General features: G+C 43.3%; 1 protein-coding gene across 1 annotated transcript in view; it reads right to left on the bottom strand.

Moving 5' to 3' along the window:
• The window catches only part of LOC148009391 (DNA-directed RNA polymerases II, IV and V subunit 11-like), an 81447-nt gene extending 57830 nt beyond the window's left edge, over positions 1-23617 (bottom strand). The window contains exons 1-2 of the mRNA XM_087673618.1: positions 23435-23617; positions 23240-23333 (exon numbers count right to left, since the gene is read on the bottom strand). Of these exons, the coding sequence (XP_087529744.1) occupies positions 23240-23333; positions 23435-23487 (147 nt within the window). The 5' untranslated portion in view covers positions 23488-23617. The remainder of the gene's footprint in view (positions 1-23239; positions 23334-23434) is intronic.
• Between the last annotated feature and the right edge of the window lie 200 nt (positions 23618-23817).

Here is a 23817-nt window from a genome sequence, read left to right as displayed (position 1 = left end):
CCCACCACCACCATCTTACCATCCACCTCCATCTTATCCCACTTTCTCGACACCTCATGGTTCCACCTCATCTTCTACCAAGCATGCTTTCAATGATAACACTCGTTTTAACGGGTCAAACTTTATCACTTGGTTGAACTTGATGAGACATGTCCTTGACCCCCAGAACCTATGGGATCTTGTGCAAGGGTTGGAACCCCAACCCGATCCCACACTTGTTCCATACGAGATTGTCCGCTCATGGAAGGCTAGGAATGCCTCCGCTATTATCAAGCTAATGCAGGTCTTATTGTTTGAGTTTCATTCTCTACTTCAGCATTTTGACTTAGCATTAGAGCGATGGGCACACTTGACTAACCGCTATGCGGCTCGGGATAGGATCCATCGTATAAATCTTAACCATGACTCCAACTCTTTAAAATCACTAACCGGGATGACTTGAAAGTCAAGTTGATTAAGTATCAGCGACTTCTTGCCGAATTCTCCACTACGAGGACTCCCAAGTCCTCTGACAATCAAGTCACATTGTTTCTGAACAACCTCCCTAGGAAATACTTCAACTTTGTGAAAGGTATAGTTTCAAAGCCTACCATGCATACTTTCTATGAATTCAAGTGTCAACTATTGCATTAGCACAGTTGTTCAATCAATTTCATATTAACTCTTTCTCAGAGGGGACTCTTGTTGCTCATTCTCAGAAGGGGCAACAAGGAAATGGCAAACAAAATCAAACCTCCACTCAAAATTCAAAACAAAATCAATCCGGGGAATCACAAGTAAAGTCCCAATCACAACTCAAATAAGGGTGGCAAACTGTACCTTTAAAAAATAGGTATTGTCAACATTGTCAAAAGGCTAGTCATTTTGGTGAGGAGTGTCGCTCAAAGCCCAGAGGCACAGCACCCAAATCTATTTCTCAGACCCCCGCCCCTCTATCAGGCAACCCCCAACAAGGTTTTGGGTGTAAAGGCCCTTTACGCATCTCCCATGTATATATTACTTCACACACGTGAACTCACCCTAGCAAGTGTAAGTGTACCGTACCCTAAGTATATATACATTCTTTTATTCTTTGTGTGCACCACACTGGTACACACCTATCCGTCAACTCACTCTTACACTATCTCACTGTTCAGCACTGTTCAGTTCAATACTATTGAGCACCTCGACTATTTTGCGTGCCCTCTCTCTCTGCTTCCACTTCTACTCTACAAACTAGTATCAGAGCCATTGATTCACAAACAATCACAATCGGTGCACAGGCACTAGTTGTGATCAGAAATAGTCGTCAAGCCAGGCTACAAAGGCAACAATGCTGTTGAAGGTGCGTGTGGACAAACTAACGGGCTTACCAGCTTCGCGACAAGTACAAAGGGGACAAACTCAATCGACAAGCGGGCGACAGTCGTCGTGAACAAGCTTGCAGTCAAACAGGCGAACAATATGCGATCAGCTCACGGCATAGCAGGCGGACAAATCTACACATGACAACGGCTTACGGCGTATCGAGTGACAACGATAGTCGAAACGAACAGTCGACGAGGTCAAGCAAGGCGACGGGATGGACTAAAAGTCCCACGATCCGCATGCGACGTGGCTACAAGGACTAACGTCGATCAAACGAACAAGTTAACGGCCCATTTTCTTTAAAAAGTCAAAAATTTTCACTTCATTTTATTTTCCCCTCTCTACCGACGGTTCACACATACAAGCACAGCGTACAAATCTGTGTAAATCTCTTGCTCAAAATTTAGGGCTTTTCCTAGATTTGGTGCCAGACACATGATTCAATGATTTTTGAACCATAAATTGCAAACAATGAGTGCACGAGTCTCGGAAATTTTGAGGATTTTTCAATTCAAGTGAAATTTTCGCTTACTTGAGCCAATTTCTTGAAAATTTGTGCACTCTTGGACCCCGAAAATTGGGGCTTTTGCAAAATTCATGAAATTTCTGCAACATTTACCCATACTTGATGCTCGGGAACATGTATTGATGCAATTCGAGCTGATTCACTGCAAAAATTTTGGGGCTTTTCACATTGGTGATGTATTTTGAGTCGATTTGAAACTGAATAGTGAAATTTGCAGTATATTCACTGTTGAGTGGGAGTTTTGTGACCTTTGGATGCCTCAAATGTTGAAAAAGGGAAGCTTCTCTTGGTATATGTATTGCTGAATACTCACTACACAATGAAACAGTGGTAAATACAGCATTTGGGTCATTGCATTTGGGTATTATCGTGATGTATTACTAAAGTGGGAGATGTCTTTAATGCAAATGTATCAGATTTGATTCATGAATATGCTGTAATCAGTACTTGAGACTGAAATTGCAGCTAAACATCTACTTCTTGGACACCTTGGAAGTACAAGAGTGTGTACTTGCTGTTACAATTCAGCAACCTTGCTATTGGCTGAAAGCATTCAGCCCCTTATTGCAGTTGTGTATTGCTGAAGATGGCTCGCAGTGCATCTACATCTGACACAGAGAATCTCTTTGAGATTCATAAATTCGATAGCAATGGTTTTTATCTTTGGAAAAATCATATGCAATGTATACTTTTTCTAAAGGATTGTGATGATGCTTTAGCAGAACATAAGCCTGTTGCTTTGTCAGATGAGGATTGGGCTAAAATGAATAAAAAGGCCATTACTTACATTAAAATGGCCATCATAGATGATATCTTGGTTGATATAAAGGAACTGATATTGCCTATGTAGTTTGGGAGAAACTCAAGGCTACTTATGAGAATACAACTCCTATCAATCAAGTACATCTCATGCGGAAGTTGGTCAACTTGAAGCTTGATGAGTCTAAGCCTACCTCAAAGCATTTGAATGCTTTCACTGGTATTTTGAGTCACTTACAGGATGCAGGTTTGCCAACTTTTAATCCTAAATTGAGGGCTATCTTCTTGCTCATGACCTTGCCCGATTCATGGGAAGCATTGGTTGCCATTGAGCAATAACCCCAACTTGACAATTGATGGTATGCATGGTTCTATTCTAAATGAAGCGATTAGACGCAAGGCAAGTGGGGGAAACAGTGGATCAACCTACAATGTAAGAGGAAGAACTGAAAAAAGATCTAATGCTGCAAATAAAAACAAAAATCGCAGCAAAAGCAAGGAAAAACAGCAAGATGTAACTTGTTATCAATGTGGTCGCAAAGGGCATAAAAAGCCCGATTGCAAGTACTTTAAAAAGGAACAAGAACACAAGAAGCAAGCTAATGCAAAAGGTAAAAAGAATGACAAGGATGGCAGCTCTACCCCTAAAGAGACAAAAAAAGTAAATGTGATATCTAGTGTTGTTATTGAGAAAATAGAAGAGGATAAAGATGTTGATTTGCTGGTTGCATTTTCAGATCCGCTTGCTATAACAGTGGAGGACATGTATATCACTAAAACAAATGTGATAGATGCTTTGTTGTCAGCTCATGATAGTTTGTCACAATTGTGGATTGTTGACAGCAGTGCTTCATTTCATGTAACTCCATCTCTGGAGTGTTTTTCTTCTTATACAGAAGGTAATCCTGGAAAAGTCTACCTTGGCAACAATCATGCATGTGATATTGAAGGAATGGGCACCATACACCTGGCTCTAGAAAATGGTCAAGAATTGATTCTTTATGATGTTAGGTATGTATCTAGCATCAAGAAGAGCTTGCTTTCACTTGGGCAACTAGATAGCAAAGGTTACTTCACTACTTTTGATGGTGGAATGTGGAAAATACAGAAAGGGTCTATGCTAGTCACTAGAGGTGGTAAAAAGAGGACTCTGTATTATCTCTACTACAAGGCACTTCCTGGAAATTTTATTGCAATTTTGCTGAAGTACAATCACACATGGAGTTATGGCACAAGCGTCTTGGACACATGAGCCAAAAGGGTTTGCATGCACTTTCTTCACTTGGAAGAGTTAATGTGAAAAACTCAAAGCTTGAATTTTGTGATGATTGTGTTCTTGGTAAACATATAAAGAGTCCATACTCTCATGTAGCCTCTAGGAAGACATGTATCTTGGATTAGTCCATTCTGATGTATACACCATGCCAATAAAAACTCATAGTGGTTTCTATTATTTTGTGTATTTTATTGATGACCATTCTAGAAAGCTATGGGTTTACTTGCTTAAGAAAAAAAATGAAGCATTGGATGCTTTTAAAAAGTTTTATGCATTGGTTAGTACTCAAAAGGGCTTCAAATTAAAATGCATAAGAACAAATAACGAGGAAGAGTGTGTATCTAAAGAATTCAATTAGTTTTGTGATGTCAATGGGATTAAACGGGAGCTTACATCTCCTTACAATCCATCATCTAATGGTGTGGTTAAGCAAATGAATCGCATGTTATGTCAGAAGATTTGGTGCATGCTGTCCACAGCTAATCTCTCGCAATCGTTTTGGGGAGAGGCACTTAAAACCACGGTACATATTTGCAACTGATCTCCACATTGTGCACTTAAAAGTGGCGTCCCTGAAGAGGTTTGGTCTGGCAAACCTACTTCATATGACCACTTAAGGGTCTTTGGCTGCAAATGCTATGTACATATACATGTTGATAGCAGAACCAAACTTGACATGAAATCTCATGGAGACATCTTCATGGATTATGGAGATGAAGGTGAAATGGGCTATAGAGTTTGGATTCCAAGCATGAAAAAGGTGCTACGTAGCCGGGATGTGGTATTTAATGAGTCAAAGCTGCTGAAAAATGTCACATCTAATGACTCAGACAAAAAGAAAGTTAAATTTCAGCATGATCAATTACTTGAGCAGCCATCAACCACTGAAAATCCAGCTCCTTTTGATGTTGATTATGACAATCACTGTACCATTATTGAGCTAGATGAAAATGGGCAGCAAGGGGATGCCGAACATTAGCTTGAGCACCAAAATCAGCATGCTAAAAAGGCTGAAATTGTATTATAGCAACCTGAACATGCAGTTCAGCAGCTAAACAATGAGATCATTGACATTCCCTTGAATATGGATCCATTACTTGATAACACAGATCATTGGGTAAGAAGGTCTACACGTGTCAAAAGACCTATACAAAGATTTGATCCTTCTTTGGACTGCATTTTGCTCACTGATGAAGGTGAGCCTCTTATGTATAAAGAGGCCTTATCATGTGAATTAAAGAAAAAGTGGAAGTTAGCTATGCAGGAAGAAATGAAGTCATTGTATCAGAATGATACTTGGGATTTGGTTACATTGCCCAAGGATAGGAAAGTCAGCTATGCAGGAAGAAATGAAGTCATTGTATCAGAATGATACTTGGGATTTGGTTACATTGCCCAAGGATAGGAAAGCCATTCCTAACAAATGGGTCTATAAAATCAAATGTGTGGATGGCAAACCCAAATACAAAGCCAAACTTGTGGTTAAGGGCTATACACAAAAGAAGGGCATTGATTTTCAAGAAGTGGTTTCTCCTGTTGTCAAAATGACTACTCTTCAAGTGTTATTTGCCATTATAGCATCTATGGATCTTGAACTTAATCACATGGATGTTAGAACTGCATTTTTGCATGGTGATCTCGAAGAAGAGCTGTACATGAAACAATCCGAAGGCTTTGATATACAAGGAGTATTTGGTATGTAAGCTTAAGAGAAGCTTGTATGGTTTGAAACAGGCTATGAAGGATTTGGGTACAGCTAAACATATTTTGGGCATGCGTGTAACACGAGATAGAGAGCAACAACTCTTATTCCTCTCACAAGAAAAGTATATCATCAAAGTACTTGATCGTTTTTTCTATGGTTGATGCTAAGCCTCTTGGTGTACCTTTTCCACCTTATCTTAAGCTTAGCAAAGCAAATTTCCCAAAAGATGATAAGGGAGCTAGTACTATGAAGGGTGTTCCTTATGCTTCAGCTTGTGGTTCACTCATGTATGCTATGGTTGCCACTAGACCTGACATTACTTATGCGGTGGGAGTTGTAAGCAGGTTCATGTCAAATCTTGGCAAAGCACATTGGGAAGCAGTGAAATGTATCTTACGGTACCTTAAGGGCACAAAGAAAATGTATTTGCTATGGCAAAGATACGTTAGATCTACAGGGGTATTGTGATGCAGACATGGCAGGTGACTTGGATACTCGCAAGTCTACTAGCGGCTACATCTTTACCTTGACTGGTGGGGCGATTTCTTGGTGCTCTAGATTGCAAAAAATAGTAGCACTCTCTACCACTGAGGCTGAATATATTTCAGCCATTGAAGCTTCAAAAGAAGCAGTTTGGCTTGGTCGTTTGGTCAAGGATTTTGGGCTGCCCACCAAAACACCTATACTTGGATGTGATAGCCAGAGTGTTGTATGCCTGGCTAGGAATGCCATGTTTCATGCACATACAAAACATATTGATGGTCGGTATCATTTTATCAAACAAGTTCTAGATGATGGTCTAGTCACCCTGACTAAGATCAAATCACAAGATAACCCTGCAGATGTTCTCACTAAAATTCTTGCAAAGGCTCAACATGAGCATTGCATTAGACTTGTGGGAGTTGGTTAAAGGTTCGCTTAGGACCTTTAAGTGGGAGGTTGTTGGGTGTAAAGGCCCTTTACGCATCTCCCGTGTATATATTACTTCACACATGTGAACTCACCCTAGCGGGTGTAAGTGTACCGTACCCTAAGTATAAATACATTCTTTTATTCTTTGTGTGCACAACACTGGTACACACCTATCCATCGACTCACTCTCATACTATCTCATTGTTCAGCACTGTTCAGTTCAGTACTATTGAGCACCTCAACTATATTGTCCTCCCCCCTCTCTGCTTCCACTTCTACTCTACACAAGGGAGGCAGGGTGATGGCAAGGGGTGTCAAAAGATGACATACTAGCGAGACAGTAGGGTTAGTGAGGAGGAACACGGAGTGAACTCGGCAAACATGGAGAACAAAAGAAAAGAGAGAAGAAACTCTGATGAATGGAATGATGAAGATCTGAATCATGGAGTGAATGTGATACAAGGAAACAAGCATGCCGTAGCACAAGGAAGATGATGAAGACAGCCACGAACCATGAACCGCAATGTCCTCTTGAAGGGGTGTGAGGGTAGTGGAGAGGCTGGAAAGAAGGTGATGGACTGAATGAATCAACCGTGAGGAATGAATGAGAGAGTGGCATATAAATAGGCACAGTCAGTCTAGGATGCCGCCCCTTTTTGGAGCTGCAAACCCTAAACGCAAAAACGCAAACTGCGGGTAAAGGGTGAAGGGTTTCTCAACACCCCCTCTCATGCCCAAAAAGGGAAACAAGAGAAGAGTGAGGTGGAGATGCAATGCTACATACTGAAGAATGCTCATGCAGCAAGTGCCACTTGGACAATGTCCCTTGTGGGAAAATTGTTCACTTGCCCAAGCGCCCTAGTACAAAGATGATGAAAACATGCAATGCATTGAAGGAATGTCGGACTTTGTGTGGTGCCGAGAACCATAAGGATATGCCCGTACTCGATCTCGGAAGGTGGCTCCATACTAACCAAGTGACCAAGGCAAGAAGAGAAGAGGAGGAAGAAGATGTAGAGGATCCCTAAGATCCAAGATTTCCACCGAAAAGGGAACCTGTAGTAAAGAATAGTAGACAGAGTGAACTGGAGAATCCGAAACACAGCATCGGGAGAGAAGCCACGACCTCCGTGCATCCATGCTGGAAGAAAAACGAAGGCCTCGTCACCTCGGAGGTCCCAATCTAGGTGGTACCTGAAGATCTTGGATATCAATAGAAGAGATGATTGGTCGAAGACCGCCACCCCAAGAAAGTAGAGGATGGGTGAAGAGCTTCATGTGGAGTAGGTTTCCCCTTTGAGGTGGGAGGTGGAAGAGCCCCCGCTGAAGTCGAAGAAGTAGATGCCCCCTCTGAGGACAAAGAAATAGCATCCCCCTCTGAAGTAGATAGGGAATCCATGGATCACGGACTCCGAAATGTCTAATGACGAAGAAAGTACCGCCATTCGTACCAAAGAAGTTATCTAGGGTGCCGAAAAGCTCCCAGAGGTGGCCTCTCGACCCTGAGTAGGCGAGGGTGAAAGGTAGTGCTCAAACTGAGCAATGAGGGGGCAACAATCGCCTGGCTCTCAGTGGAGCGGACTGGGTAGCCGAAGAAGAGAAAGGAGTCGAGCAGCCACTGTCTCTCGAAGGAGCAGACTAACAAGGAAACGGTATCAAACAATCACTACCTCTCGATGGAGCGAACTGCAGATTCGTAGGTCGTGGAAGCCACTGTACCTGAAAATAAGTGGGAGAAAACTACCGCTGGCATTGCAACGATCTCTAGGAGGCCGTAGCATCAATCAATCCTCCATGTGCTCGAAAGGACTTGTGCGCATCGGATGCATCTTATTGCCTTGAGCATAGTACTCTGATAGCCAATGCAGAACGATCTCTATGGCCCAAAAAGAAGAGGTGGCACAAGGAGTGCCTGGTGGAAGACGCATGTACTCCGGGGGGGTGGGGAGCAAAGGTCGATGTTGACAGTCTTCGATGGAATGACCGCTCGTGCCGCAGTAGGAACACCCAGTAGACTAATCATCTATTGGTAAAGAAGCCATGGATACCAGCGTGCCTTGCTGAAGAAGGAAGAGGTCAACCACCATGAACCACGAACCGCAATGTCTGCCTCAAGGGGTGTGAGGGCAATGTGAAGCACGAACCGCAATGTCCGCCTCAAGGGGTGGGAGGGCAATGGAAGGGTTGGAAGCGAGCTGCCAGTGGAAGGAGGATGCGACTAGCGGTAAGAGGTTGCAACTAGTAGAAAAAGGCAAGTGAGGAGAGAGAAAAACTAAAAACGCAGGCAACAGGAGAGAGAAAGACTAAAAATGCAGGCAGGATAGCCTACAAGAGAGAAATACTAAAAACGCAAGCAGCAGGATTGTGATGATGTGGCAAGCTGTACGGTAGCAGGTCTACACAGAAACAGCAGTTGCCTGACTGGAATCGGCTCCAAACTACATGAAGAGGGCTGAAAATCAGGCACCAACTAATGGAGATAGCAATGGACAACTTCAACTAAGATGTCCTCTGCGAACGGGGTGTGGGCAGCAAGCTGAAACACCTGAAATCTGCAAAAACGAGATTTTCATGCAACGGAAGAAGAAGAGAAGTGGATGCTGAACCCGCCACCGGTCTTTGCCTTCACTGGAGTGGAGGATCTTCGCTGCTAGGTGAGCAAATCCAGCTCTGATACCATGTCAAAAGATGACGTACCAACGAGACAGTAGGGTTGGCGGGGAGGAACACGGAGTGAACTCGGCAAACATGGAGAACAAAAGGGAAGAGAGAAGAAACTATGATGAATGGAATGATGAAGATCTGAATCATGGAGTGAATGTGATACAAGGAAACAAGGGTGCCGTAGCACAAGGAAGATGATGAAGACAGTCACAAACCACGAATCGCAATGTCCTCCTGAAGGGGTGTGAGGGTAGTGGAGAGGTTGGAGAGAAGAGGTGACGGACTGAATGAATCAGCCGTGAGGAATGAATGAGAGAGTGGCCTATAAATAGACACAGTCAGTCTAGGATGGCGCCTCTTTTTGGGGCTGCAAACCCTAAACGCAAAACGCAAAACACAAACTGCGGGTGAAGGGTGAAGGGTTTCTCAACAAGGGACAATTTAAAGGTCAAACTTATACTGCCATCGCTCAGCAATCTCAGTCGACAACATTCTCAACTCCAAGAGGATTGTCTAACTAGTCTACAAAGGCCCACATCGTCTCCATAGAGGCATCACATGCGAGTCTCGTCCACATCTGTGAGTTGCCTCCCGAGACGAGGTTACCGCAGAGGCCCACTCGTCACAGTTCAGCACTTCATCTCCTGTTTGGATTGTGGGATAGTGGAGCTACATATCATATGACTCCTATAAATGACATTTTCTATACCTGAGCCCCTGCAGCCAGGCGGGTCCACGTAGGAAACAACTCCTCGGTCAAGATACAAGCTCAAGGTAGCGTCAGTTTTGCCACTGACAAGGGTCCAGATCTGGCTTCGCTAGACAATGTATACCATATCCCTCAACTTGGGGTGAACTTGTTATCTGTTCAACAGCTTTGCTAGTTGGGGCGAGCAATTTTCTTTACAACAACCACAGTTGAGATCCTTGACTCTCAGACTGGTTTAGTGATTGCTCGTGGTGAGACTCAACCTAATGGCCTTTACCACATGACACTTTCTAACCGAGCCGACAGCTGAGGGCTCCGTGTTCCATAGCTTCCAAGCATTAGCCACATCTCGGGAGCCTACGAACAATGAGCGTCTTTGACACTTTCATGTGGGGCATATTGGTTATTATGACTCTCTTTATGAGTTATCTTGCCGATAGCTGGTTGAGGGCCTTCCCCGCCTAAAACTAGCTCGCGATGTCTGTAAAGCTTGTCAGCTCAAAAAGCAGCACCGTACCCCATTCCCTCACCAATCCACACATCGTACTAAGGAGCCTCTTAGATTGATTCATGTTGATCTTTGTGGGCCGACATCCACTGCTGCCTTGAATGGCGCGCTGTACCTTTTTTTTATAGTGGATGATCATTCTAGATACATGTGGGTGTATTTCCTCAAGCATAAGTCCGATGCTTTTACCTATTTTTCTGCTTGGGTGTTGCTGATTCATAACCAGACTGGTTGTCGTGTTGGTTGCATGAGGAGTGATAGCGGTGGTGAGTTTCTCTCCCACGAGTTTTCCAAGTTTCTACTGAAGCATAGCATCTCTCACCAACTCACCTCTACTAACTCCCCCTCTCAGAATGGAGTCAGAGAGCGTAGGAACCAGACATTCATGGAAATATCACGCTCTATACTATTCACAGCAGAGCTTCTTGAGCACCTTTGGATCGAGGCTATTAACACTTCGGTGTACATTCTCAACCGGTGCCCGATTGCGGCTCTTCTTCAAAAGACCCCGTATGAGACATTTTTTGGCTCTCGGCCTGTCATTTCCCACTTCAAAGTCTTCGGGTGTCGTGCCTACACACACACGCCTGATGATAAGATAGGAAAGCTCACTTCCTGAGTTTATCTCCTTATTTTTGTCAAATATTTCTCTGAAGCAAAAGCCTATCATTTGTTTAAAAATCCTCAAACAAACAAGGTGATCGCTAAGAGGGACATCGTTTCCCTCTACACACGATTCCGATCCTATTCCTCCTTCCACATCATCGGAGATCGTGCCCACTGAGCCTAGTCTACTTCCTGCTCCTGACCATTTTGCAAATTCTTCATCTCCCAAGTCCCCCTCCGCGAGACCCGTTACCTTGCTGATACCAGCAAACCATGCAGGATTCGAGAATCCTACCACCGGATTCTACTCCGAAGGGACCTAGAAGATCTGCCCGGATTGCTCCTCAAGCTTCATTGCGTCAATGTTTACAGCCGATTATATAGCGCATTCTGAGCCGGATACATGGCAAGAGGCTCTTTAGCAAAGTCATCGGGACAAAGTGGATTTTCAAGACCAAGATAAAAGCTGATGGGACTTTAGATAAGTACAAGGCTCGCCTTGTCGCACAAGGGTTTCGACAAAAGCATGGCATTGATTATGAAGAGACCTTTGCTCCTACCGCGCCGTTGACATCTTTTTGGTTGCTTCTCGCGCTAGCCGCTCACCATGGTTGGCCGATATATCAGATAGATGTCAAGAGTGCCTTCCTAAATGGTTTTTTGGAGAAGGAAGTCTATGTGGAACAGCCACTAGGCTTTCCTTCATGGAACTCAAGGGATAAGATATTCCGCTTGCAAAAAGCTCTTTATGGGTTGAAGCAAGCACCGCGATCTTGATTCCATCGAATGGATGAGTTCTTACGAACTCATGGATGCCATTCTACCCCTTATGACTCGAACTTATATGTTCGATCTACTGTCGAGGGGATCAGCTACATCTTACTATACGTTGACAACTTACTCATCACGGGCTCAAATTCTGCTGCCCTAGCAGCCATCAAGGCAAAGCTCAGTGCTACTTTTGAGATGACAAACCTTGGTTCGTTGTCTTATTTTTGGGGATGGAGGTAGTTCGTTCTAGGGGATGCATTTTTATGTCACAGCAGAAGTACGCACTTCAGCTAGTGGAACAACACACTTCGGATCAAACACGGCCTACAACCACACCTCTTAATCCTACTATCCACTTGTCGAAGGATACCCTAGGACAGCCCTTCGATGCACATACCTATCACTCTATTGTAGGAAAACTTTTTTGGTTAATTCATAGGCCAGATTTAGCATACTCAATCAGTATTTCACAGCACCTAGGATGTCACATCGGATTGCATATCTTTGAGTGTTGCGTTATTTACGATGTACTTATTCATATGGCCTGACATATGGTTCTGGTTTATGTTTGCAGGGGTACACCAATTCTGATTGGGCAGGAGATCCCGACACCCGGCATTCTCACGGCAGCTGCCTCTTTACCTTGGGCACGGCTCCCATTTCTTGGTCTAGCCGTAAGCAGGAGACGGCGGCTTCCACAGCCGAGGCTGAGTACTAGGCTCTCTTCAATGGCACTACCGATGCCATTTACCTAAGGAGTTTACTAGCGGCCCTTCATTTCCCATGCAACTCTCCCACCATTGTCTACTACAACAACCAAAGTGTCATTGCCCTTGCGGGCAATCCGATCATTACACCATAGACGCGGCATGTAGAAGTCCACTTCCATTTTTCCAGAGAACACGTTGAGCTAGGCACCATCCGCCTAGAGTTTGTGCCCACATCCGACAATTTTGCAGATATTTTGACCAAAGCGGTCAACCAGCCGGTTTTTCAGTACCTATTACCCAAGATCGGTTTGGATACACCCTCCCCTACTTCTTCAGCTTAACAGGGAGAGGGTGCTTCCCTCTTGCTTTCCCTTCCAGTTTGAGAGGGGGCGGCTACTTCTCTTGATAGTGACAATGATAATGCTTACAGTTTTTTAGACATTCCTTCATTTATTATATTATGGACATTTGTAACCTCATCTACACTGTCAGGATGATATGATTGTAAAAGGGCGCTTGGGCAAGTGAACAATTCCCCTGCGAGGGCACTGTCCAAGTGGCACCGTTGCATTGTATCTTGCGTGAGCATGACATCTTGCATCACCCTTTGCATTACCCCATGCATTGGCATTCTATTCATGTAAACATGCATCTGTGCACATTTATCCCTTTTCGGTCTTTTAGAGTGGTCGACTCTGGATTCACCATATTCATGGCATTACCCATGGCAAACATCAAGGCAATTTTTTTAAATTGCTTGTCTTACTTGCTTTACATATTTGCTATACCCACACCTTAGCCATTTTTCTTCTTCACTGACACCCAGTAATGGTAGGGATAGTGTGCTTGTTTTGTGAAGGCCTTGGGTCTGCCCATCCTTTATCATTCTCTCGTTTGGGGCACAAATACTCAATAGGACAAAATTTGATTTGAACCCACACTTAATGCTAAACCTATCAACTTCCAAAAAAAAAAAAAAAGTACATAGCTAATTCCATCCGCCTTTGTAGGGCTTGGTAGGCCACTGGGCAGCCGACGTGCACCCTTTGTCCGATGCCCTGTCCTCTCTAGAGTGATCACTTGGGCTCCCTTAGTAAGATAACCATCACCTCTACAATATTAGTAGGCCACTGGGCAGCCGACGCGCACCCTTTGTCCCATGCTCTAGTTGCTTTGGGATGGGATGCCTTGGGGTAAAAAATCTTTTTCATGGCACCGTTTAAGGCCTGAGAGGGGGTGTTGAGCTAAAAATGCATTAGCTTTACTTAAACAATCCCAAAACTTGCTTAATAAATGAAAAAACCTAGTTTATTTAAAAGAAACACAATCCTAGAGAGTTTCTGTGTCCCATAAGCACAAACCCACTTGGGAGGGCCCAAACTTTCTATAAATAAGTATTGCTCTCCATTCAATTTACAATCTCGTTTTTGCAGATTTCAGGTGTTTCAGCTTGCTGCCCACACCCCGTTCGCGGAGGACATCTCAAACCGAAGCTGTCCATTATTGTCTACATCAGTTGGCGCTTGATTTCCAGCCTTCTTCACGCAGTTTGGAGCTGATCCCAGCCTGGCGATTGTTGTTCCTGCACAAACCTGCTGTTGTACAGCCTGCCACATCATCACAGCCCTGCATTTGCTTCCGATAGGCTATTGCCAAACTGTCCTGCCTATGTTTGATAGATTCTCTCTCCTCTGTTGTCGCCCAACATCTGCAACCTGCATTTGGCTGTTTTCTCTCTCATCAACCTGTGTTTACTGCATATTCTCTCTTCTCACTACAGTCTGCATCAGATCCAGCTTCTCACTGCTGCATTTGCTGTTGTTCGACATCCGAAGGCTGCCTTGCTATGATTTGGGATCCGTTCAGAGTACAACACACTCTCCAACTCATTACCCCTGCCCTGATCCTTGAGATACAGGAGTTCGAGGTTTAGTATTCAGTTCACTGCATAGTGTGTTTGCTGCATGAGCATTGTATATTCAGCAATTATATCACTTCAGTTATTTTCGATGTTCATTGTCTCTAAGTTACCCTAACCCTAACTGAGTTATTTTATCAATCTGTGCTTTGTCGTACGATTATTATCTGTGTTTCTATGTCATAGTAGTTCTTTACATGGTGGTCTTTGTTGTATGGACTATGATGAGTCGTTATCATTGTATCATTGTATTGTACCAAATCACCCACGATCTAAGAGAAGGTGTTAGCAATTTAGTCAACTCATGAGTCCAGGCATGTCTATTTGTGGGCTTAGTATTATAGTTTATTTTAAGCATTTTTCCTAGTCATTATTCTATGAATGACTGACCAACATTTATTATTGGCCGATCTAAAGCATTATTTGCAATATTTACAGCCTATATATTTAAGCTTCCTCCTCCACATTCATCATTCATCATCCACAGTCTTCCAAAGGAACTTCTATTGGAGAGAGAGCCAAGGGCAATGCCCACACTGCCAATAAGTCACTATTGTACACGACTATTTGGCGTTTTGGTATATGGATTCCATTTCCTAAACATATCTCTAAGTTTTTCCTTTGCACTATTCTTTTGTTTTCTCTTTTCTCATGTTGTGCAATCTATTACAAAAGACTTCTACACTTCCATTGTTGCACCCACTTTTGACAAGGCCCAACTCATTAGCCTAAGAAACTAAGAATGCTAAGTAAAAGCAAGACTAGCCTAGGGTACTCTAAGGGTGCTAGTCTAAGTGTGTGGCTACCATTGTGCATTGCCATCACCAAGTCTCTGCCAATGAAACTCATGTCAAGGCAAGGAAATGGTCCTGGGTGGGGAAATGATCCTAGCTAGGGATGCAAGAGACCCAAGAATGGATGCAAGGAGAGCAAATGGAGTGGTGTTAGCAGACCAATCACTCAAACCTTCAAGAGTATTATAAGAGGAGGGCGGATGAGGCTATCTGTATGCTAATTGTCCAATGCCATGTGTATCGAGAGAAGAAGATAGAATAGCAACGAGTGGTGTAGCCCCACTCAATTGACCAAGGAGAGTGGAGACAATCACGATTTGTTGTGGTTTCCTAGCTAAGAGACCCTAAGCCTTACAATGGCACTCCTCATCTACATGGCCCAATCGATGGCAATGTGTAAAACCTACTCTTTTAAGAAAGTTGCTACCGGATGGGTTTGGTTTCTTTTGTGTCTTTAGATCCGAGGAAGGGGTGTCACCCTAAGTTTGAGTTGCCTTTACATCATGAGAGGTTCTCACCCCCTCCATTTTAACCTTGCAAAGAAGTTGTTACAAAACCCCTCTCTGAATAAGAACATGGGGAGAACTTGTTGACTTCATCATGCAACCTCACATAAAACAAGAACTGGCATTTGAACTCATGGAAGGTTGGCAATCCGAACAACAAAATGATGTGCTACATAAAGTGGAAGTATTTAGAAGGTAGCTTGTTTAAGATAAATGCAACCTAATCATCGTCAAACTCAGGTGGTAGCCATGTATGTTCACAATCACATAAGCTACATCGACATAGTGGTATGGTTGGGAATGTAACTAAAGCAATGGAGCTTGGTTCAAAGGTGGGTCCTTTGCAGGAGCTGCTATTGCTTCAGTAGGATCCAAGGCTACTAAAGCAAAGGCTAGTGTCATTGTTACAAGCCATGGAAGATAAGATTCTTTTGGCTATGATGGATATAGGCAAGTTCATGAATATGGCTATATGGGATGTGGGGTACTCTCAGAATTTCCACATTGAAGGACAAAATCTTTACACAGATTAGGTTGCTATTATTGACCATGACTATTCTAGTCTATGCAACAAGATTTTGCCACCGGCAAGTTACAAAAGAGAGGAAAATGATACACATAAAACTCTTTTGAAAGAGCTAATAGTTCCATCATGTTTGAGGCCTAAAGCTTGATGTAACGCGGGAAGATCAAGCAAAGAAGGCCTTATGATTGTGAAGAGATTTCTTTTGCACTATCATTGACTAAGGTCAAATAATGGTCCTACATGACATACGATCGCAACATGTAGAAGACAATAGCATCGTCTTTAACAGGCACATCCTGCGGCAACACAACAACGTAAGTTTTGATGTCAATTAGAGACAAAATAAAGAATGTTTTTTTAAAAAAAATCTTTTTGTTGGCACCTCAAATAGAAGAAGCAGAACAGAGCCTGTAGTGGAAAACTCAACGAGCCGCCCATATTCAGCCAACTTGATTTTCAAATCATCCCCATCCTTAATAGAAAACTCCTATAGCTCATAATCGAGATTGATGCGTCAAGTTTAATGTCACACTACATAGCAGTGTAGGAGATGACTCCAACGATTGGATGCTAGGGGAAACTATTGTAACTAGAAATGGAACTCGAGAAGTAGCCCTTGCATTAACTCGACATTTACTGTAGCATTGTGAGCTATCCATTGACGAATGTGGTGAGGTTGGGCCATTTCAGCTTTCAATGACTCAAACCATGTGGCCATTGCCTTTTAGGAGTGGATTCTTGTTCCTCACTTCTATTACCACTATTGTGTGACATCTTTAACTATTTGCCCCTTGCAATACATTGTTTTCAGTGAGTAAAAACCTTGCAGTAACTGAATTACAACAAGCCAAAATGCATGTGTTTGCTCCTCGAGACAACCACAAGCTCACCTCCTTGAAGGAGATGGTGATGTCCTGGCGACGGAACCCTAAAACTAGCCTTCACAAGCTCAAAGGACAATAGACCGCATTTTAGCAAACACTTAATTCAACTGAACAATAAATTCAACAATAAAAATCCATTCACAATTGGAGCTAGAGTGCTCCTATACCACACACGACACCTACTAACCCCTTGACACCCCTTTTGGATCTTCATTAGATTACTAATGTATGCTTGAAATCGGTTACAAATGGTTGTATTTCAGCGAGTGATTTCATGCGGCACAACTAATCCACAAGTGCAAAGTGGCCTTGTTACCTTTAATGTTGGTCTTCAACGAACTAGAGAGTGTTCAAAAATACACATTAACACTTCAACCTGCTAAATCCTAAAAATAACAACCAACATTTAAGCCCAATTTCACACAGCATTTACCTAGATGACTATCTTGCATAGTTCCCATGCAATCTCACACTGTTTCTCTCACAAATAGAGGGATTTCTCTTAATGAAACTATGAGAAATGGAAACCGTTCCCCCACAACACTATTGCTCAAATGACACATGTTGCATGCATGTTTCCCAATTTGCATTACCCCTTGTATAGCATTGTGTTTTAAGAATTAGGGTGCTTGAAATGGCTAAAAACCCATTGGGTGATCCCCAAGTGAAAGTGCCCTTGATTGTAATTAAGCATTCTCTCGTTTACCCCTTTAGACAACCTTACCTCAACATTACCTCTTTATTTATTCATCTTTAATACTCTTGTCCTAGGACTATCCTTAATGAAAATCAAGGGCCATAGAAACCACCACAAAAAAAGGCCATCAACTTGGGCTACTCAAAAAAAGCCATTTCCTCTGTGATATTGAGGGCCCTTAGACAACCTAACTAACACCCTTGGATGGATGTATTGAGCTATACCATGGTGTAGAAACCAAAAACACCTATATAAGGAGTAGTAATGACGTTGAGCTCAGCTTAGTTTCCACTCTACATGTGATTCCCTATACTCAGTAGTGAACCCTCACATGTGTGGCGTCACGAGAGTATAGTCCTGAGATGTGCCTCAATGTTGTATCTTTTGATATCATGAATACAAAGATTCCTTATTGATATATCTTGTGTGCCATTCTGTTGTCCCTTTTTGTGCATCATGACAAGTTATGACTTGAAGTCCTATGAAAGTCCATAACACTTGGTATCAAAGCAATTCTAGCGTAGAGCATACTAGCTCGAGAAGGGAGCAGGCTCACGGACGCAAAGGAGATCCTACCATAACAAGTCACACAATGCGACGCAACGACCCCAACATGAAATGATGCAACACGACCCCGACACGACACGGTGCAATGCCCTCGCAGGTGAGTGTCCTGCTGAACTTGGAAGAGAACCTGATGTGTCAACAAAGTTGAGAGGGAGCCATGATGTGATAGGGACGCGCGGCATACAATTCAAAAATGTCTTGAAGAGAGCTAAGGCTGTGAGAGGACACTTTCTTTGAAGAGGAAGATGAGCTATGTCACTGGTTCAAAATCACATACAAGAAGAAAGAGCTACGGCTCAAAATGATCGAGCAGACGAAGAAGACCATCAAGATGCTAAGGAAGACCCAACAAGAAGCAAATGTGATGTGCAATCTCGAAGAGAAGACTAAAGAGCTAGATGAAGACCTGGAAGAGGTTGACTACCAGTTGATCATGGTGCGAGAGAGAGCCAAACTGTGACAAGTGAAGATGGCCCAAGACCTCAACATGGAGTTACAAGAGAAAATCATCCTGAGATGGGACTGGGAGACTGCCTCAGGATTTGAAGAAGCCAAAGAGAGAGCCGAACCATACTTGAAGCACATGCAGGCTGAAAGAGTCCAAGAACTGAAGAATGAAGTGAAGCCAACCAAAGAAGAACTAAGGAGCCAAGAGAAGCAAAAACAAGTGAAAGAAGACAAAGAAATATGGTCGGATGAAAATGAAGATGAAGACAAAGGGAAGGATGAGCTCAACACTAATCCTGGAACACCTAGCCCCCAAGTAAAAGCTGATGGCTACTACCCCGTACTCGGAACACTACTACCCACAAGGCTACCCTGAAGACCAATACTTCGACAACGAATACCCTCTTGAAGGAGATGGATATGACTACTCTGAAGATGTTCCCATCGACTACCACCCAAAAGGATAATATCTCTACAACAACTACCCCTATCCCGAAGAATGCCAACCCAAAGGAGTTCAAAGCAGCAGAAGAAATGATGGAATATTAAGTAAAGGGAGAAGGATGGAAAGAGGATATGTGTTCAAAGGTAGAAAATATTATGATGGAGTTAGAATACAGAAAAGAAGAGGAAGCAAGGTGGACATGTTAGAGGAATGACCCACTGCACCCACAAGTCGCGGCCCAATTGGAAGAAGAACCAGTGCTAGAAGCAGAGGATGAGCTCGATCCTAATCTTGGAACACCTCTACCCATTGAGATTGAGGGTAAGGCCAAGTTGGTGCCATCTTGTGAGGCACGGGATGCCTTTGATTTAGAAGTAGATTAAGAGATAGAGTTAGAAGATGAGAATGGAAGGGCGAAAGCACCTGGGGCAAGGCATCCGCTACATGGAACCAACACTTCTACTTTAGATGATGATGATATAGGTGAAGAAAAAGAAAGGAGAGAGGAATTAGAAGAGAAGAAATAAGAAGAGAGGGAGGATAAGCTCAGCCCAGATCTTGGAACATCTCGACCTCGATAACCCCAACCCCAAGAATCAACCAAACCCTCACAGTTCAATGATGATAGTCTAGGACAAGAGCTGAAGAAGAGAGCCATGCAAATATGGGATGAGATAGAAGAAGAAGATAGGAAAGAAAAAGAAAAAGATTTGTTAGATGGAGCCATAGAGAATATCAAGAAAAAGATGAGACAAGAAAATAGAAGAAAAGAGATGGAAGAACAAGTAGAATTAGCTAGGAAGAAGCTAGAAGAAGAAGAGAAGCTAGACCATGATAAGAGAAAACAAAAGAAGAAAACAAGAAGAAGAAAGTTGGGAAAAAGATTGAGCAAGAAAAGAAAGCAAGTTGAAAGAACAAGTATGGAGAGTTAGAAAGCCAAAGGAAGAAGATAGTCTAGAGCAAGGAGAGCAAGAAAAGATAGATCGAGGCAAGAAGACCAAAGAAGAAAAGACAGAAAACGGGAAGGAAGAAGAAGAGCAACAAATAGAGAAGGAAAAGAAGAAAAATGAGATGAAGAAGAAGGGGAAAGATGCCTCCAAAACCCCCCAAACTCGACTCGTGGCTAAGGACGAAGCAACCCCAGCTTTTGATCCAAGGCCACATCCCATCCCAACCAAATTGGATCAAAGTAGGAACCAAGAGTACTTCAAAAATGGAGTCATTGGCTACGCCTTTGAGCCCAAAGAGGCAAACCCTTATGAGCTTGGACAAAAGGAGTCAGAGAACAAAGCCTCAAAGAAGGGAGAGCATGAGGGAGTGCTCGCAATATGGTCCAATCAAGGGTAACTTAGTGCCATGGAAGGGAACCTTGCTAGTTGAGCCTTGGAGAACTCTCCAACTCACTCTTAAGGTGAATATCTTTGGACTATGGAACCCGTTGGGACCATACTCAATGCTAACAACGATTGAGATCTCGACATTCAGGCCGCAAGCAGTGCAAGGAGTTGTCATCCCAATCCTATGGATCCGTGATAGACCAAGCACCACACATATGGGCGTCACCCTAAGAACTTCAAGGATACCTCAACTTTTGCAAGTCTAAGTGTGATGACTTAGTCCATTCCCTATCAAGAACCTCAACTCCAAATGAGGCTAAGAAGAGCCAAAGAGGTGCCATGCACCAAGACCACACCTTCCGTGCAAGAAGACAAGATAAACCAGCCAGCTTGTCTAAGTACAAAGCAAGCAAGACCCCAAGGCCCAAGGCGACGGCATGAAGAAAGGGAGGACTTGCGCAAGGAGCAACTCAATAAACTGCCTCCCTTAAGGCATGGCACAACATGGCAACAACCGCACCACCATGCCTTGACCCAACAACGTGACAACTTGGGATCGCACCTACAAAGCTAGGCATGCAAAGCCATAAGTGCCAAGCCAACCTCAAGTTAGGACTATGACCTCAAATGTAATTGAGTCGAGGGTAGACTGAAATGAAAAAAACAATAAAAGAACTAAGTCTAGATGGATAGACCCTGGCAGTTTGATAGGATAAGCTATGTTAAGACCCCCAAGTCGTAGTGCGGCAGACATTGACCAGCTTGATAGAAAAGACTGCGTTAAGACCCCGCTAATGAGCCAACCCTAGACCAATAAACACTAACCAGCTTGATAGCATAAGCTATGTTAAGACCCCGGAAGGAATAAAAAAACCACCCTTAGATTACTGAGGATAGCAATTCATTAAAAGGGTAAAAGGGGGTGAGTGTAAGGGTATGGGCTTTGTAGCTATACCATGGCATAAGAGCCAGAAACACCTATACAGGGAGTAGTAGTGACTCTAAGCTCAGCTTGATTTCCACTCCACGTGTGATTCCCTATACTTAATGGTGAACCTTCACATGTGCAACGTCACGAGTGTGTAATCCTGAGATGTGCCTCAATGTTGTATCTTTTGATATCACGAATACAAAGATTCCTTATTGATATATCTTGGTGCCATTCCGTTGTGCCTTTTTGTGCCTCATGACACGTTATGACTTGAAGTCCCATGAAGGTCCATAATTGGGATTGGTGGGGGGGGGATGTTATAGATCTTGGGAGCACTGAGCAAGTAAAATGTAAAATGAAGACCTAAGTAAAACTCACTTTAGTATACATTTCTAGCCCAGATTTACCCAGCCCCAAAAAGAAATTATTTGAGAATAGAAAGACATTTCAAATGTGGTACGACAAATGGCTTCATAAGATTTATAAAAAGGTAAGTCATGGACATCCTTCTCTCATTCTCAATGCCATCTTTTATCATCACCGCCATTGCATTTGCACTTCCCCACAGTCATTGCCATCCTTTCCCTGCTATGTTTCCATCTCAACTGCACAATGACCTACTTGCCCATGTCACCATCATCCTCTCCATCGACAAGAGGACTCTATTGTTGTTCAGAGCCACTTTTAGTCTTCATTCTGCTGTTTCTGAACTGTCTAATGTTGTGCAAGGCTGTTTACTTCTACATTTTGCAGTCTATGACCCGCTGCTGCCATCTTTTCTCCTAACATGGTGTTGTTGACACCCCTCCAGAGATCTGCCACACCTTTACATTTACACCAGGAGGCCTGCTGCCATCATTTCCAGCCTTCGCATGTTGTCACATTCACATTGATGGAACTGTTGCTACTGCCTGTGGGATTCATTTCAGGTATGACCCTCTCGAAGTTGTTTCCACCCTCTCCAACTCCTCATCATCTCACCCCAACCTTAGTCCATGAGACACAGAGGCCAGAGGCTTCATTATATCACTTTTCATTTCTATACACTCCCCCTTCATTGAGCATTCATCATATTGTGTTATTGTGAGTCGTATACTCTTTGTTTTCACTGTTTGCCCTGGCATTCCCTTGCACCTCTTACAGCAAAATTGTGGCACAAGTTGTTTTATAGACATAGCCAGACATCCTGATTTTGACTGATACTCTATTGTCCAATCACCCAAGTAGGTGATCTTCTCATGCACCAATGTTAAGCTGCGCCATCTAGTACTGCAAATAGTGTATCATGTCAAAACCACATTGATAGAGAAATGGCTACAGACATGACTAATGGCTATAATTGGATCATGCAACTTGTCACTTCCTTGGTGCATGTCGCATGAGCTGTGACTCCAAGGCACCAAAACTAGAGAAATGACCGAAATTCTCTCGTCTTTGGCGTTTGAGGGGACAGAATTCCAAACACATGGGCATGATGAACTACAAAATTCATGTCCTTGGTCAGAGATATCGTGCAGCACCCGCAGCTGGCTATGTTAGCCAGCTGCGTGCTCTCTCTCTCTCTCTCTCTCTCTCTCTCTCTCTCTCTCTCTCTCTCTCTCTCTCTCTCTCATGTGCGTCTTTAAAGGAACGGCATAATATCAGCTTATCTGATTCAATTAACCCCACTGTGCAGAAGGTCTCGAACAGAGAACTTGCATGCGAATGATATTGCCGATGGTGTGATCCTCCCGTTGAACAGTGAAAGTGGCCGCATTCAGTATCTTCATGTCCCGCTCGTGGGTCACTCTGCCTCAGAAAAAAGTACAGGAATTAAGAGAAAAAAAAGTAGATCAAACGAGGCCAAAGAAGCCCAGATAAATAGGTAGAACTGACAAACAGAAGCTCACTTCTTCACCCCCTCGGGAACCACGAAGCGCTCATATCGATCGGGCGCATTCATGGTGAAGAACTGCTGCTAAATCACAACTCTTCCCTTCTTCAAACGCTTCCGGCTTCAGCCACCGCGCTCTGCAGCAATCTTACTACCGATGACGGCTGGAAAGCACAGCGCTTCCCCAAATGCGGAAATATATTAGAATTTGAAATCTATATGTATAGTACACTATTATTTGAGCTACATGTTCCGGAGGTGTAAAAGCACCACAGAGCTCTCGAATCTGGCTCCTAAACTCTACATTATTATTTGAGCTATAGGTTCGGGACGTGTCAAAGCACCAGGTAGCTCCCGAACCTGGCTCTCAAACCAAACCAAGATCCTATTAATTACTCA

This window comes from Lygodium microphyllum, unplaced genomic scaffold (assembly GCF_053477565.2).
Source record: "Lygodium microphyllum isolate KBCC unplaced genomic scaffold, Lygodium_microphyllum_v1.1.10 scaffold_31, whole genome shotgun sequence".
NCBI lineage: Eukaryota > Viridiplantae > Streptophyta > Polypodiopsida > Schizaeales > Lygodiaceae > Lygodium > Lygodium microphyllum.
This window is presented reverse-complemented; position numbering and strand designations above follow the sequence as displayed.